We start from the raw sequence: 15,430 nt of genomic DNA on the forward strand, positions 1-15,430 counted from the left end.
GCCACTTTACACGGCAGAAACTGGACTCTGGCTGCCGCGGACGTCCGGCACTGAGCCGGGTGGTGCTGCCCTCCAGCCGTCGTTGGCCACCGGATCACGCTTCCCTAGCTGGAAGCCCCGTCAGGCGCTGTGGATGGAAAAGCTCCAGCCCCAAACCAAACGAGAGGACGGCTGGCCAGGAAGTGGAGGGCTGCAAGCCTCAGCGCTCAGCCCAAGAACCCGAGCCCGCCGGCTACCAACCGGACCGCGCCCCCGGCGTCCACGCCCGCTGGGCTCGGGCCCCGAGGGTCGGCCCGACCTGTCCAGCCCCTCCGCCGTCTCTCAGAGCCTCGCGAGCCTCTAGCAGACGCGCCCCCTAGAGGTGCCTCCGCTGCTCCACCGCCGACGTCCCAGCTTCTCTTGTGTCCACTCACTCCAGTGTCCGGCTTCGCGCGAGGCCCGCCCGCTCTTAAGATGGCGGCGTCGGCGTCGCGAGGTGCCGCCCCACGTGGACGACGCTGGCCAATGGGCTTCCGCCTGTGCCGCCGGCCCGGCGCGGGAGGCGGAAGTGCCTCGGGCCGCCGCCTCCGTCCCGGCTGCGGCCCCCTGCCGGTTACATAACTGGTTGCGGGCTCAGCGCGGCCCCACTTCCTGGCTCCCGGCGAACCAAGGATGCACTGAGCCCTAGAACGCTGTCCGCTGCCGCCGGCTCCCGCCCGAGGTGAGGCATCCCGGGGCTCGGGCCTGCGGCGGAGCGCCTGGCCCGGCCAAGGGCGGGCGTCAAGGGAGGCAGGGGAGCAGTTCTGGGCCGGGGCGGCAGCGCAGTCGCGGGGTCCTGCCGGGGTGCAGGGGGCCCGAGGCGGCCCTGGCGGGGCGTGGGACGTCCCGTCGGTTCGAGGGAGGCCGGGGAGCTGCCCCCGCCAGCCGGCGCCCAGACATCTCCGCGGGGTTTCAGGGCGATCACAGAGCTCGCGTTTCCCCGGCCGAGGAGGGGGCCGAGGCCCCAGGGGCGCGATCCCGATCCTTTTGCTTGGGCTGCCTCGGTGCCAGGCCTCGGGACGACCTGTCGGGGGAGATTTGGAAGCAGAAGGCAGCCTGCCCCTTGCTGCCCGCCGGGCCTCGCGGGAGGTGCCGGGCCCGTCCTTTTCACAGTTCAGCGATTTGCTGCCTTGCCGGGCCCCATCGCTGCTTTGGTACTTGTTGCATGGGTTGTAGTTACTTGGCGACTTTTTTGCCCTCCCATGAACTCTGGAAACCCTGAAACTCTTTCTCGGTCTTCTCCACTTCTTACTCGTTAAGCTGTGTGTTTTGGTTAAGACAGCTCAATTCCTTACGTTTTGGGGTAGTTTAAAGGTTGGCCGTGCAGACCCTTGCACCACCTCTGAGCTCTGGCCCATTGATTGGGCACTTCCCATGTAACAGAGGGAATCTGTAGCCTCTGTGGTTTGTTCCCCTGGGAAGATTTTCAGGGAGGCTGAGCGCCTTCCCTGGACCACTAAGAACAAATATCTGTGTGCTCAGGAAGTGATGGACCCCAGGGTCTGGGGATGAGAGGAGGAGTTACTCTGTCATAAACGTGGCCATTGGCTGCTTCCTTGGTCTGTTTTAACTCTGCCCAGTCCTTAAGCCATACCATTTTGTTAGTTTCTCTTGAAGGAAAAGGATAACAGCCCTACAGCCCTTTGGTACCTGGAATGGTTGTAATCAGAGAGTCAGAACTGAAGATAACTTTGCTGGGTGCAGATATTATACTGGAGCACAGAAGACAGAAAATTTAATGTTAACGCTTAACTGCCTGAACCGGGAAAGTCAGTATGACTGCAAGTCAGCGGTAGAAATACCACATTCTGTGAAGCACTTTGTATGTACAGCTAAGTGTTAGAAGTCCTTTGGCCAACAGTACTGGCTTGTGAGGCAGGGAGAAGGGTAGTCTTGAACAGCACTGAATTTAAAAGGGGCTGGAGCAAAACAAATTCTCTCTTCTGGCAAAAATCCCTGAATTGCTTTAAGCTCAGTTTGAGAAGAAAGGGTTCAAGGCCAGAAGAAACTCAAGGGTGGCTGAAATAGAAGTCCCTGTCATTTAACAAGTGGTCATGGCTGAGCGTGACATAGGTCTTCATCTCCCCTGTTGTTGGAAGTTTGTGTGTTAGAATTAAAGTGCACTTTGGCCCTTTGAGAAGCAGTGTGCCTGGGCTCCTCTTTTGGGCCACAGTTTGCTGAAGTTCCATATCACTGTGTTTCCAGAAGTGCTGGATTTCTATGAAGATGGTTAAAACCTGTAAGTAAGAGTCAGTGCATGGTGTGGTGTTCACAGGCCAAAATAAAAAATACACACATTATTTTAAAAGGTCTGTGTGTGTGTCTTACCTTTAGCCTCTCCCCACTATCACTTACAGTGACTTTATCACTGTAAAATGTTTATTTTAACCGCACCCACTCTCAGACTTCAGATGTGACCTGTTGATGTTGTTTGGCAACTTGGCCTCTGCCTGTGTTGGAAGAAAATACCTGGATGTTAGGAGATTTGAGAAATGAAGACACTAGAACTAAGAAGGGTGGGGCCGTCATTGCTCACCTGGTGCTCTGCCCCGCAGACTGTCCAGCCTCAGTGGACTGGCTCGCAGCAGTTTGTCTTCTAGCAGCTGAGATGTGTTTAGACCAGGTGGACCCAGAATCCTTACCTGGCAGCAGCTACAGGTATTCAGAGCTCTGAGTCTGGGGCAGTACAGATCTCTGCCAAAATGCCCCGAGGTCTCTGCTCGCTGCTGACGGCTCTCCTACCTGAACAGAAAGCTGGCTGCTTGTCAGCTGCCAGGCCTTCTCTTAAATGGAGGTTCCTCCCTCTCCACATCTTCGCCTCCACCACCTCCTCCCTGACTTCTCTTTCTGGAAGAAACCCACGGAGTCCTCCTAGCTCACCCACCTCAGTTCCTCATTTACAGAAAAGAAGATTGGGATCTAGATCCTGCATCCTGCTTCCGTCCACACGCAGCGCTTTCGAGTAAAACACTGATCTGCAAAGTGATGCTGGAACTCCTGGGTTTCTTTCTGGCCAAGATTGAAGGTTGAATTTCATTCAACAAATGTTTCTAAGTGTCTCTGATAATTCTGGGATCAGACCTCCTTCCCGAAATATGATGATTTTAGCATGACTTCTGATCAAGACTGGCTGGCAGGCCAGGTCAGGGTTCGCTGAAGCCCAGTGCTGATTAAAGAGAGGTTAAAGAGAGATCTGTGTGTTTGAAAACCCAGTAAGCACATGCATAGTAGGGTTGACACTCTGCTCCGAACCTGAAATGTTTGCTCGGTGCCTCTGGAGTGATGGGAAGACATCTGAACAGGGAGCCAGGGCCTTCTGCACATAGTGGTTTGGGGTCTGTGTCAGCAGTTGAACCAGTGAGTGGTCCATTGAGTGCCGCTCTGCAGAGGCTGGCCGACATGTGGCGGTCACCTCGAGGTGCCCACGAGTGGAGCCTGGATGGTCAGGGTGTCACCTCACATGAGGGCCAGTCAGTCCCTAGTCCCGTCCTGAGGGCCTCTCATACTCCCCATCTCCTCACCTGAGGCTGACTTCCTGCTCAGGCAGGGCCAACACTTGGAATACTGATGATGCGAGCCACCTATGAGTGTGACCACGTAGAGACCTTAAAATGCCTCTTTCAGTGAATAGACTCTCTTAGTGTCAACGTTGAAGGTCCATACCCGTGAAGTAACCCAGCTCTTGTGCACTGATGCCAGACATAAACATTCTAATAATATTCACAGTTGTAGGGACTTTCCTAACGGTCCAGGGGTTAAGACTCCAAGCTTCCAATGCAGTGGACGTGGGTTCGATCCCTGGTCAGGGAACTAAGATCCCATATGCCACATAGCCAAATTAAAAAAGATTTGCATTTGTAAAGAAGCAAAGAGGAACTGATTGGGAAAAAGGACTCAGAACAAATGTTTGTCCGCTTGCTTCCACAGGAAGACCAGAGAAAACAGACCACATTGAAAAAAGAACTTCTTCCAGTTCTATTTCTTGTTATTAAACAGTAAATTGTGTTCTCTATTTTGTCTCCTGCATTCCTGAAATAGGACAGCAAAGTATTTGGGCAGAAAAGTAGTGAAATTTGAGCCCATCTTAAAAATAACTGAGAAGAAAGCAATTTCTTTTTATAAAATAGTCTCTGGGTAAGTGTCCCTTAGCTGCTGAAAGGATTTTTATCTGGACAGTGTTACTACAACAGTATTTCCATAGTTCCTGTAGCTCTGAGTTGCTTGCTCCTTTCTAACAACTTGTTTCTTTTTAGATGCTTCCTTGTGACTCTAGTTGTAAACTATTCAGAAGCTCTTGCTGGCCAGATATTTGCTACTCTTTCTACTCTTAGCTTCAAATTACAGGATTGCTTCTCTTCTGGCCTCCTGTGTTTAACTTTTTTGTGGAAATATGTAGAAACGTATAGAAAAGTACTCTGCTTGACATTTGATCACGCTGTTACGTACCAGTGAAACCTCCCACCTCAGAAGCCCCCTCGGCCCCGTACCCAGTAAACCCTCTCCTATGTAAAAAGTTTGCTTTCTAGTAGGAAACTCAAGAATCTATTAACCTTCATTTTACTGAGGACAAAGTGAGGAGGGGGCTTTTGAGTTTTTGCTTCATATTGTGTGTTGATTCTTATTTTACCATGAACAAAGTTTTAAACAGCATTTAACAAATGGGGGATGTTCTTTTTTAAACCTTTTTTGGTTTTTTTTAGATGGTTGTCCTGAAGCCTTTAAATATTTTTAAAATTGATTTTTATATGGCCACTGAATTTTCTTTGTAATGATTGCAGAGGAACTCTTTAAAATATTTTTCTTACTAACAACTGCCTCCTCTTTGCTTCATTACAAGTATGGGTCTGTGTTTATAATGTTTATTTCTGGCATCAGTGCATAAATGCCACGCTACGCCAAGGGTATGGGGCTTAAACATTGGCACTGAGAGTCTATTTTAGGGTAAAATGGATAACCATTCTACTTATAATTAGAAGAGACATTATAAAATTCTCAAGTTGTTACAATTAAAAACATACTGTAATATAAAAAATGTGTTCTAAATTTTCACATACCACCTGGAAGTCTTTATTTTTTTCTGATAATAAAAACAAGCTCATTGTTAAAAAAAAAACTCAAATGAGGCAGAAGTGAGTGATGTAAAACAGACATCTGCCTTAATTCCACAGGCAAATGCTGAGAGGAGATTGAATTTCTTTTTAAAAATAATTTTTGTTATGAAAGTTAACCACATGGTCAAGTATTAATTTATACCGAATTTGACCCACGTTCACATTTAACATCTGTTGGATTTTGAAGGATCTTAAATACAAACCCAGGGACGCAGAGATTAAAAAGTCAAATGTAAAACAACAAAGCCCAGCAGAGTCAGGTGGAAAAAGCACAGAAGCGCTGGAAAGGCCTGGGGGCGCTGGTTTGCTGAAGGGGCAGCGGTGAGAGGCAGGCAGGGTTTCTGAGCCCGAGACCGCCATGGCTGTGCTTTCCCCCTAAAAACTGAGCTGCCAGTGGTGTCCATTTCAGCCCCAGACCCGGGCAGTGCTGAGTGGGCCCGCCTCTGGAAGAATCCATTCTCCTCCTCATCCTCGAGAATCTGGTGACGGCCCGAGTTTCAAGTGCGGGTCCTGCACGTTCACTAGTCCCTGGAAGAGAACTTGGCACCTGGCAGTCATGGCCCCATTTGTAGAAGGCTTACTTTTACTCGCCTGCCAGACACCCTGCACATGTCCTGTGAGGACTTTGGTCCCCGCGTCACAGCCCTGCCGGGACCCAGGGCCCGCACGTGGCGGGGGCGCCGGACAGTGCGTGTGTGTGGCCTCGAAGCCTTTCCTGGCCCTGGACGCCACTGCTGTAAGAAATACTGTGAGCCAGTGATCCCTCTTGGTTTTGGCAGGGAGGGCATGAGCTGACGCTCGTGGGACAGTTCAGGACTCTGTTTCTCCTCCTGGAACTCTTGATTCAAGGAGGCGGATCAAATAGTCAAGGAAAACACCTTGAGTGATGCAAGGGGATCTCCTGCCTTCTCCTGAGGGCTTGGGAGGGGAGCATCCCCTCTGACAGGTGTGTTAACCCCTCCCTGCCCAGCCTGCTGGATGGCATTCTTTGTGTTCACTGATGTGCTGTTTGCCTCGGAATTCCTCAAGCAAAGGAAGCGTTTCTGAGAGTATTTAGGTAAAAGAGCAAGAAAACACACACCTCCTCACCCCCTCCAGCCCCGCCAGTGATCACAGATGTCCATCTCTGCTCTTTACTGCAACCGCAGTGTCTAGTGCGGGGCCTGGGTTTTCAGTTCAACTTTGATAAATAAATGAATGGATTCTCTTTGCGATGGGGGCGGTGGTCATAGAACCCCTGGCCCAGAGGGAAGCACGGGCTGACCCCGGGACTGCTCCAGACCACTGGTTGTTGTCTTGTTTTGGAGTCGAGAGATGGTTCACATGCCGCCCAGCCGGCAGATCTGAAGTGTGCAGGTGAACGCAGTTGATGACCCTGATGGACATGGGAACATTGTCGCCGGCCCCATGAGTCATCCTATGCCCTCCCATCGAGGTCCTCTGTACCCCCCAGCCGCATTCTCATTGCTCTTACCGTCAGTGTCTTTAGCCAGTTTTAGAATATCACACAAATGGAATCCCCCACTGTTAACAGTTCGCAGGTGCAGTGCTGTGTCTTAAATTGTGTGTGAGGAGACTGTGGGCTCCCTTTGGGGCATCGTGGGGCGGACTGTAAGAGGGAGGTGCTTTGAACCCACAGTGCTGGGTGTTTGTGTCTTGTCTGCTGTAAATTATTCATATTTCTCCTCCCACTCTCAGGCTTTGAAAGGCTTCCAGGCTGCTGTAGAGACAGCTCCAACCGCCCCGCCCCCAGATGGCTGCTCACTTGAACAAATGAGCTGAACTGACACGGTTTCCCTCACTCCCTGCTCTGAGCCCTTCAGCCCATTTTACTGATGAGCAGGGTGGTGCCGTGTGTCCATCACTGGCTTACTTTTCCTTTTTTGCGCCATCCACCCTTAAGGCAAGAGCTTGGAATCTGTTGTTGGGTTTGTTGAGCCAATAAGCCTGATGCCTGCAGCATTTCACATTGGAGGGCCCTGGTGGTCTTTAACTCTGTGCCGTGGACTAGTATGCACTGATCTTTTCCGTGCTTTGTTTGAGAAGGGGCCCGGAGTGCAGGGACAGGCCAGGGTGGTGCTCTGCCCCATGGGCATTGTGATGGTGCCAGGAAACCCCTCCCGAAACTAGAACAGTCCCATCCCGAGGCCCTAGGTCCTGAATCCCCAGCACTTGGCAGCTGGGGGGTGGGGTGGAGGATATGCCTGAGATGTTGGAGTTCACTCTGTCCTCTGGTTGGGCACGCGCAGTCCCTCGGGAAGTGGGGTCTGGGAGCGCACGCCCAGGTGATCAGGCATCACCCCCAGCCACCGCATGGCATCAACCCAGGGACCCGAGAGGTCATTTCAGCTCAGAAGGAAGATGACTCTTGCAGACAGCCCACGGGGACGAGGTTTAGGGAAGGAGAAAGGGCAGATGGAGAGGTGAGTGGGCTGGCCCTTCATCGTCTTGGAGAATCCAATTTCTGTCCCTTCTAGAAATGTTCCACTCGCCCACCCCTGCAGGCCAAGGGCAGAAGGCAGACCTAGCAAGCCCGGAAGAACTCTTGCTGCAGGCCGGAACTGTGTCTTCTCCTGCACAGTGCGTCCCTGCTATCGTAGGATCTGTGTGTCTGTGTCTTTGTAGGGAAATGCACGGAAAGGTGGCCCGTGTGCCTGCGGCTCCAGCCCCCTGGGGCTCAGGACAAAGGGCTGACCCGGGGGCTCTGCTCTGGTTCACCTGCCACCTCTGTCCTCCAGTGAGTCTTCTGAGTCCTAGTCCCTTAAGCCCGTAGGGCAGCACATAGCAACAGGAGGTCAGTACTTGGCTGAAGGTTCCAGGTGGACAAGCGGGGTCCCCAGAGGTGTCAGATGTCAGTCTCCCGGCCTCTCCCCCAGTGGTGGACCAGCGCTGCCCACCATACCCCCTCCGTCTTGACCACCCGCCCACCCCCCAAACATCCCTTTCTCTCTGGCATGTGGGTGCCGGATTCTCCCTCCTCCACTCCTGTCGGTTGGGCTCGGGCAGATCAGGCACAATAATATACTACATTTCCCCTTAGTTAGATGTGACATGTCTCTATTTTTAAATCAAGGCATCTAAAGAACGGCCTTTGAAAACATCCAAGTACTTTTAATAGGGATGTGAGAATCCACAAATAGCTGTGTGTCTTAGAGGCCAGTGTTCTTTATGAACGCTGAACAGGGAAATCCTGCCCCTTTGGTCAAGAGCATCGTCACAAGGACACTAGGGTGAAAATGTATAAATCCCAGGACGGGCAAGTTGCTTGTTTATTATCAGCCTCTCCCTTTGCTGTCACTCCTCAACCTTTAAAATGTTTTAAAACCAACTTTATGGAAGTTTAACATACATACAACAGAATACACCCAATGAGTTTAACATACGTGTATATACGTTTGTGTACGTAACTCAAGATACAAAACATTTCCATCCCCTCGGGAAGTGCCCACCCCAGCCTCTTTGTAGTCAGCCTCCTGGTGCAGGTACCACAGGTACCGTGCTCCCTGTGGTGCCAGCTCCCCAGGTACCCAGCATCTGCCTGCGGCCGCGCGGAGTAACCGCGCCCCCAGCTCTGCAGCTGGGGTTGTCAGTCGCCGGCACTTGTCCTGCCAACTCCGGGGAGAGACTGCGGAGGGTGAGCCGACGCCTCCTGTCCTGTACCTCCTCCTGCGGAACTCAGAGCACCCCAGCTCTTGGTTGAGAACCTGCTGGGCACAACCAGTGAGACACCTGAAGCTCTGCCAAGGGTGATGAGAGCAGGCAGTCTTGTTGCCCAAGAGGAGGGCGTGGCACTTCCAGCAGCAGGAGGGCTCTGGCCTCGGGCACCCTTTTGGCCTCTGGCATTGCCTGGGTCCTCGCAGTGCCCCCGCACAGAACCATCGTTTCCCCAGCCCTGACCACAACTTTTGTTAAGGAAAATTTCAAATACATAGAAAAATGGAATGTGTAAACAGTCAGTTCCTGTTTTATATAAACCTGCCACTTAGATGCAACCACTAACAGCATTTTGTCACATTTGCTTCCTAAGCAGTTGAAAAAATTTTGAGTTATTTAGTTTTAAACCTGATGATGCTTCGCTCTGAAGTATTTCAGCAGAGCATCTCTAAGACCGTCTACAGGAGCACTCACCTTCCACGTCTGAGACAGTAACAGGTTCATAATCATTTCATAATAAATTCATCATCTTGCATCCAGCCCACATTTAAGTTTCTCCCAAATGCTGTTTGACTTTTTGTGTTTCCCAGAAGGAGTTTGCACATCATGTTTGGTTGTAGGTCTCCCTGTCTCTTTCAGTCTGCTTCTGTTTTTTTAATGACAATGAGTGTTTGGAGAGAGCAGGCAGCTGTCACGTAGAATGCCACCCCTTCTGTGTGTGTCAGATGTCATGGTGCCCGTGTACCGGGTAGCCTCGAGGCTTGATCTGCTTCAGACCCAGCACTTTAGGCTGGGACCAAAGGGCTTTGTGTATTTTACTGGAGGCACTGGCAGGCTGGCCTCTATCCCTGGGGGTCCTGTGGCTGCAGGATCTCAGGGGGTGCAGGGTTCGGCTTTTCCTTGGCGATTGCTTGGTCCTGGGGGTGTAGGTGCTTCGTCGGAGCCCACACTTGACCCTCCTGTCTGGATTGAGCATAGCTTCCTGATTTAGTCGTTGCAACTCGTGGCCCCTGACTTGAACTTCTGGCATCTCTTGAAGTCTTTCTCTGTACATGAATCTTAATCTCCTGGATGGGGAGGAGAAACAGCCCATCCCGTAAGTGCCACTCTAAATCCACCAGGTCCCTGGGGCCGTTGAGCTCTGGGTCATAGGATGCCACTGACCCAGGCAGAGAGGCGGGGCCGTGTGCCCTCCCAGTGGAGGAACAGCGGGTGAGGGGAAGCGGGGTGGGTGTGGGCACTCAGTGTGCAGCTCAGTGGGGCTGAGCGGGGAGAGAACAGAGGCCAGCTGCCCTCCACAGGGCTCAGGAGCGTCCCGGGTGAGCAGGGAGGGGGCCTCTGGGTATCCCCATCCTCCCAGGCCTTCTCTGCAGGGTAGGGTGTCTGTGATGCCTGGTGTGGGAACACTCATGAGGGGAGAGGCCCTCCACCCATGGGGCCACTGTGAGCGTTCCCGTCCTGCTAGCCCTGCAGATTGCCTGAAGAGGAGGTTTGGGGCGTGCGCCGCCCTCCTGACGCCCCTCCCCCACAGGTGTGAATGACAGAGGCGGTGCCGTCCAGCGCGCTCAGCGAGGTCAGCTTGCGCCTCCTCTGCCACGATGACATAGACACCGTGAAGCACCTGTGCGGCGACTGGTTCCCCATCGAGTAAGTCCAGCGGGTCTGCAGGTGGGCATTGGGGTGGGGGTGTCCGGGGGCCTGTGCACAGAGTGCTGAAGCTGGGGGGCTCGCTGTGTTGGTCCTTGGTGACCGAGAACCCCCTCACCCGTCGGGGCCCCAGGCCCTGCTCCCTGGCGTTCCTGGTCTCTCTGCACCTCACCATGTTCTTGTACAGAGTTCGGGAAGGGCCTTGCAGAGAATCTTCAGTTACAAAGACACTTCATGCAGTGCTGCTTATGACATTCAGAAAATCGAGAAGCAACCTAAGTGTCCTAACAGAAAGGAATTGGTTCCCTACATCAGGGGATATACATGCAGAAGTACAATATTATCCAGCCAGGGACAAAGAAATCTGTCCTCGAGGTTTATATGTTTGTCTGTGTGTGTGTGAGATAGTAGGTGAAAAAAGCAGACGAGAAGCCAGGATATACCACAATCCCTCTTTTATTTGAAAGCATATACAAGATAAAAGCTTAGGAGGAAGTGTGCCATGTAGCAAATGTTTTTGGTAGTTCTTTGGGTGGATGATTAGCAACTACAAGTTTTGTTTGGTTTTGCTTGTCTCTGTTTCCTGCATTTTCCTATAATGTGCTCGTAGAGCATTTATAGTGAGGAAAAATAGTACAAACTCTTAAAAATTGAAAATAAACACTATCCTGCCAACATCATGTCTCCATGAGTCTCAGCCTCAGACCTGCTCAAGCCGGTCATCCACCCCTTACTTCCCTGATTGGAGTGTGCTGTGGGCTAGCGGTGGTTTCATAGAAAGTGACCATCAGCCCAGCAGTCCCACCGCTGGACAGGAATCCAGCAAGTCTGTGCAGTAGACCCTGCTGAGGGTGACCTGGGGTGGGTGGAGCCTTACTGGCCGGAGTCTCTGGGCCTCTGAGGAGCCCGGCCTTCCTGCCTCCTTGGAGATGGCTGGGCTGGAGGCCTTAGGTTCTAAAGATGGTGGACAGAACTGTAGTCCCCTCGGGCCGTGTGGTGGCTCACTCCTGGCCGCTGTGCCAGCTTGACACTGCTGGTCAGAAGGTGGGACTGATGGACCAGGAGAGGAGGCTGGGTGATGCTCAGCTTCTCTGGAACTTTCTGGCAGGGACAGTGGGGCAGTGGCCTCTACAGAGCAGACCTGAGGAGAGCACCTCCCTGGGTCTCCAGGCGGGGTCTGAGACCCTCCTCTGCTCTTGGTCCCAAGAAAGGAATCCCAGGCTAACCTAGCCTGTCAAGAAACCACCCTCACTCCCACCTGTCCGAGTCTCCTGGGCTGCAGCTGACTCTGCCTTTTCAGCACTGCCTCACTGCTCTGTTCCCCGCTGCCCTCGGGGTTCTTGCTGAGCAGCCCCAGCAGCTCTGGACACACCTTGCCCTCATGTGCCCAAAACTCAAAGGCCACTCAGCAGTGAATGGTCCCATCTGGACAGATAAAGGCTATCAGAAGTTGCAACTCTGAGGGTGATGCCCTTTGGTGGAGACTGGGTGGTGGGCAGACCCTGAGTGCTGGACGGAGCAGCCAAGGGTCCCCCGTGGTTCCATTCTGAAGCACAGTGGTGATTGGACCTGACCTTCGGCCAGTCCACGTGCGTTTATCTCTTCCTCAGGTACCCAGACTCATGGTATCGTGATATCACCTCCAACAAGAAGTTCTTTTCCCTCGCCGCGACCTACAGGGGTGACATCGTGGGGATGATTGTAGCTGAAATTAAGAATCGGACCAAGATACACAAGGAGGTGAGTGTCTGCAGCGATGGCTCAGGGGCTGACACCTCTGGACGCTGCCTGCGCTGGGCCCCATCCTCTTGGGAGCCTGGGCAGGTGTGAGTCCTAGGTGGTTGGTTTCATTCTGTGTGTTTGTGACAGTCATACATGCATTAAGTTGCACGACCTGACTGTGGGCTTCATAGTGACCCTTGTCGTGAAGTAGGGAGGAGGGTGATCAGTACACGGGCTTCCTGTGGCTTCGAGTCACAAGAGCCGGAAGGAGGCTTCCTCCCTGAGGCCAATGGTGGGTCCTCCTGTGTCCAGGTTAACTGCTGGGCGGAGGCTGGGGTGAGAATGGGCCGGGCTGCCCCTGATCCAGCACCTGGGAGCCACTTAGCGAGCACGGGACAGGACACAAGCCGAGTCACAAGTGTCCTTTCCAGTGAGGGAGCGAAAACCACACACATGGCAGAGCCTTCTGGTTCTTTGTGAGGCAGAAGAACATGAGACCCTGGTCCTGGTCAGAGGCGTGACTGTCCCAGTCCGGTGGTCCATCTCTGGAGCCAAGAGGCCGTGTGGGGTGTCATGTCGCTCGGCCGCCCCCACCTGCCTCCCCCTGTACTCCAGGACCCCATGGGACCGTGTGGGATCCTTCAGTTACAGCGCCCACACCCCGTGGGGCCGCCTTGTCTCCTGGCACGTGGACTGACACGGACCAAGGGCCCCCTGAGCAGCACTTCTTCCCACCGTGACTGCTCTGGTCCGGCTTTGCTAACCCTCCCGCCTGGTTTACCACCCGCCCCAAGAGAAGCAACTTTGCGTGTGCCTTGTTAGCAGCAGTTTCTCACAGAAGGGCCCGCAGCCTCTCGCTTCCATGGGGCTGGGGTGGCTCTCCATTGCCCCCTGTCCTGGGTTCTCCTGCCCCGGTGTTCCCCCAGGTGTGTGTCCCGGAAGTTGGCCCAGGAGCTGTGCATGTCCTGCAGCAGGACCGGGGCCTCCACTGCTGACTCTGCGGTCTCTGACTTTCTCTCTAGGACGGAGATATTCTGGCCTCCAGCTTCTCTGTGGACACACAGGTCGCGTACATCCTCAGCCTGGGAGTGGTGAAGGAGTTCAGGAAGCACGGGATAGGTAAGGGGGGCCTGTAAGTCCCCCCAGCTCGCCTCTGCTCCCTGCCGACTCTCTCATAAGACCTGCTCGGTCTCTGTCTTGCTCTATCCTTCGGCCCTCTGTTGGGGCCAGACTCGCACCCTTCCTTCGTTCCCTGCCCCCGACAAGTCTGCCGGCCCCACCCACTCTCAGCCTTCAGCCTGTCTTCTTTCCACGTTTCGCTGGGTCTTTCTGCTGTGGCCTCCTTCCCAGATCTGGTGAGATCAGATGAATAACCCCTGCCGGGCATCCTCATCAGAGAACGGCCCCTCTGACCATGCCTCTCGCGCGTAATTGAAGGAACAGTCCCAACCATGGTTTATCAGATGCCTGCCACCCTTGGGGGCCCTGCCGCCCACACAGCTCCAAACTCCTGTCCCACGCGGCCAGCGAGCGTCGGGATCTTCCCTCGTAACCAGGCCCTTCCACTCCATGTTTTCCTGGGCTAAAAGGGCAGTGAGTTTCACTGTAGGTCCAGCCCTTGGGAGGGACTGTGGCTGGCTTACATCCTCGTCCGGGACATTCGAGCCTCAGCTGACAAGCCCCACCAAGGGTTCGGACGTTAGGGACTCCGGCAATGGGTGGTTTTGGAAGATCAGCCTTTGCCTCACGCTCCCTTCCCCCCACCGCCCCTTTCCTGTCACCTCTCAGGGTCCCTGTTACTTGAGAGTCTAAAGGATCACATATCAACCACTGCCCAGGACCACTGCAAAGCCATCTACCTGCATGTCCTTACCACCAACAACACAGCCATAAGCTTCTACGAGAACAGAGACTTCAAGCAGCACCACTATCTCCCTTACTACTACTCTATCCGCGGGGTCCTCAAAGATGGCTTTACCTACGTCCTCTACATCAACGGTGGCCACCCCCCTTGGACTATCTTATATCCTTTCTCTCTCGGGGGTGAGGGCTGGTGGCTTCCTAGTGGGGTCTGTGTGCCAACTGAAGCCACGGTTGCCTTCACGTGGCATCCCTGAGGCCAAGTTCATGGGACCCAAGTGTTGTGGGCAACTCTGACCAGCACATCTTGACAGGATATAATGGTCTGGGTGTGGATGCTGGGAAAGTAGGTGCTCCCTGGACGTCAGCCTGGCCCAAGATCCATCCGTCAAGTATCTACTGAGAGCCTCCTATTTGAGGTCGAGGGGGATGCAGCAGTGACTAAGGCAGACAAAAACCCCTGCTTTAGTGCTGACGGGAGAAAACAAGCGCGGGAGGTGAAAAGAGTGGTTTGTTGATTTTGAACTCTGGATTCAAACCTTCCTTATCGGGTGCGTGACCCAGCTGGGTTTCCCTGCCCTCCACCTTCCTCTTCAACCTTCCTCTTCAAGGGCCAATTCTCTCTGGCCCTTGACAGATTCGACGGAGGCCAGGAGTCTTCCTAACAGTCACAGGGAGTGGCCCCCAAAATAATGTGTGTATGTGAGAGACAGAAGTTAAACGAATGATTCCAGGCTTTATCCATTTCATAGGGAAATAAACAGGAAAAACAGGGGTGACCCAAAAGCCTGCAGGCCTGGCTCACGTGAAGGGGGGCGCTCTCTGTGGGCATCCACGGGGTGGAGACTGCAGACCCCTCCTCGTCTCAAGGACAGGGCCTGGCATAGGGGCAACAGGAGCTCTTGCTCCACCAGACCCCGCCCCCGGCTCCCAGTCGCGTCCAGCCTCAGTCGGGTCCGGGCGTGTGGGGTGCACCTCGAAGGTCCTGTGTTTGCACAGCAGAGCCCCCTCCATCTGATGGGGCTCCCAGCCCTGCAGAGGCCACGCAGGCTCATGGCCGCCCGCAGGAATGGTGTGTTGTGTGCAGGCAGCCCCTGCGGGTCACCGTGCTGACCGAGCGGCCCAGGGCGTGCGGGCAGGCGGGCAGGCCAGGCGGAATCTTCCTTAACGGAGCCGCACGGACTACATCCAGCACCTGGGCTCCGCGCTAGCGAACCTGAGCCCCTGCTCCATCCCACACAGGATCTACCGCCAGGCCCAGAGCCTGCTCTGCAGCTTCTTGCCATGGTCTAGCATCTCCACCAAGGGCGGCATCGAGTACAGCCGGACCATGTGACGCCAGCCAGGCAGCCTCCGCCGGGCCCCACCCCCCCGGCATCTGGCGGGCGCCGCCTTCCTGGCCATCTGACTGCGGCTGG

At 54.1% G+C, this 15,430-nt stretch overlaps 1 protein-coding gene across 2 annotated transcripts in view; it reads left to right on the forward strand.

The window, feature by feature from the left end:
• Window positions 1–15,429, forward strand: part of NAA60 (N(alpha)-acetyltransferase 60, NatF catalytic subunit) — a 26,586-nt gene extending 11,157 nt beyond the window's left edge. The window contains exons 1-6 of one of the 2 annotated variants that reach the window (XM_010840378.1): window positions 530–700; window positions 10,315–10,430; window positions 12,041–12,170; window positions 13,175–13,271; window positions 13,941–14,175; window positions 15,192–15,429. In XM_010840378.1, the coding sequence (XP_010838680.1) occupies window positions 10,321–10,430; window positions 12,041–12,170; window positions 13,175–13,271; window positions 13,941–14,175; window positions 15,192–15,348 (729 nt within the window). In that variant the 5' untranslated portion in view covers window positions 530–700; window positions 10,315–10,320 and the 3' untranslated portion in view covers window positions 15,349–15,429. Of the gene's footprint in view, window positions 1–529; window positions 701–10,314; window positions 10,431–12,040; window positions 12,171–13,174; window positions 13,272–13,940; window positions 14,176–15,191 lie in introns of those variants that run through there. The other variant, XM_010840379.1, reaches the window with a different exon arrangement.
• Window position 15,430: the final 1 nt, after the last annotated feature.

This window comes from Bison bison, unplaced genomic scaffold, assembly GCF_000754665.1.
Source record: "Bison bison bison isolate TAMUID 2011002044 unplaced genomic scaffold, Bison_UMD1.0 scf7180017864144, whole genome shotgun sequence".
Taxonomy (NCBI): Eukaryota; Metazoa; Chordata; class Mammalia; order Artiodactyla; family Bovidae; genus Bison; species Bison bison.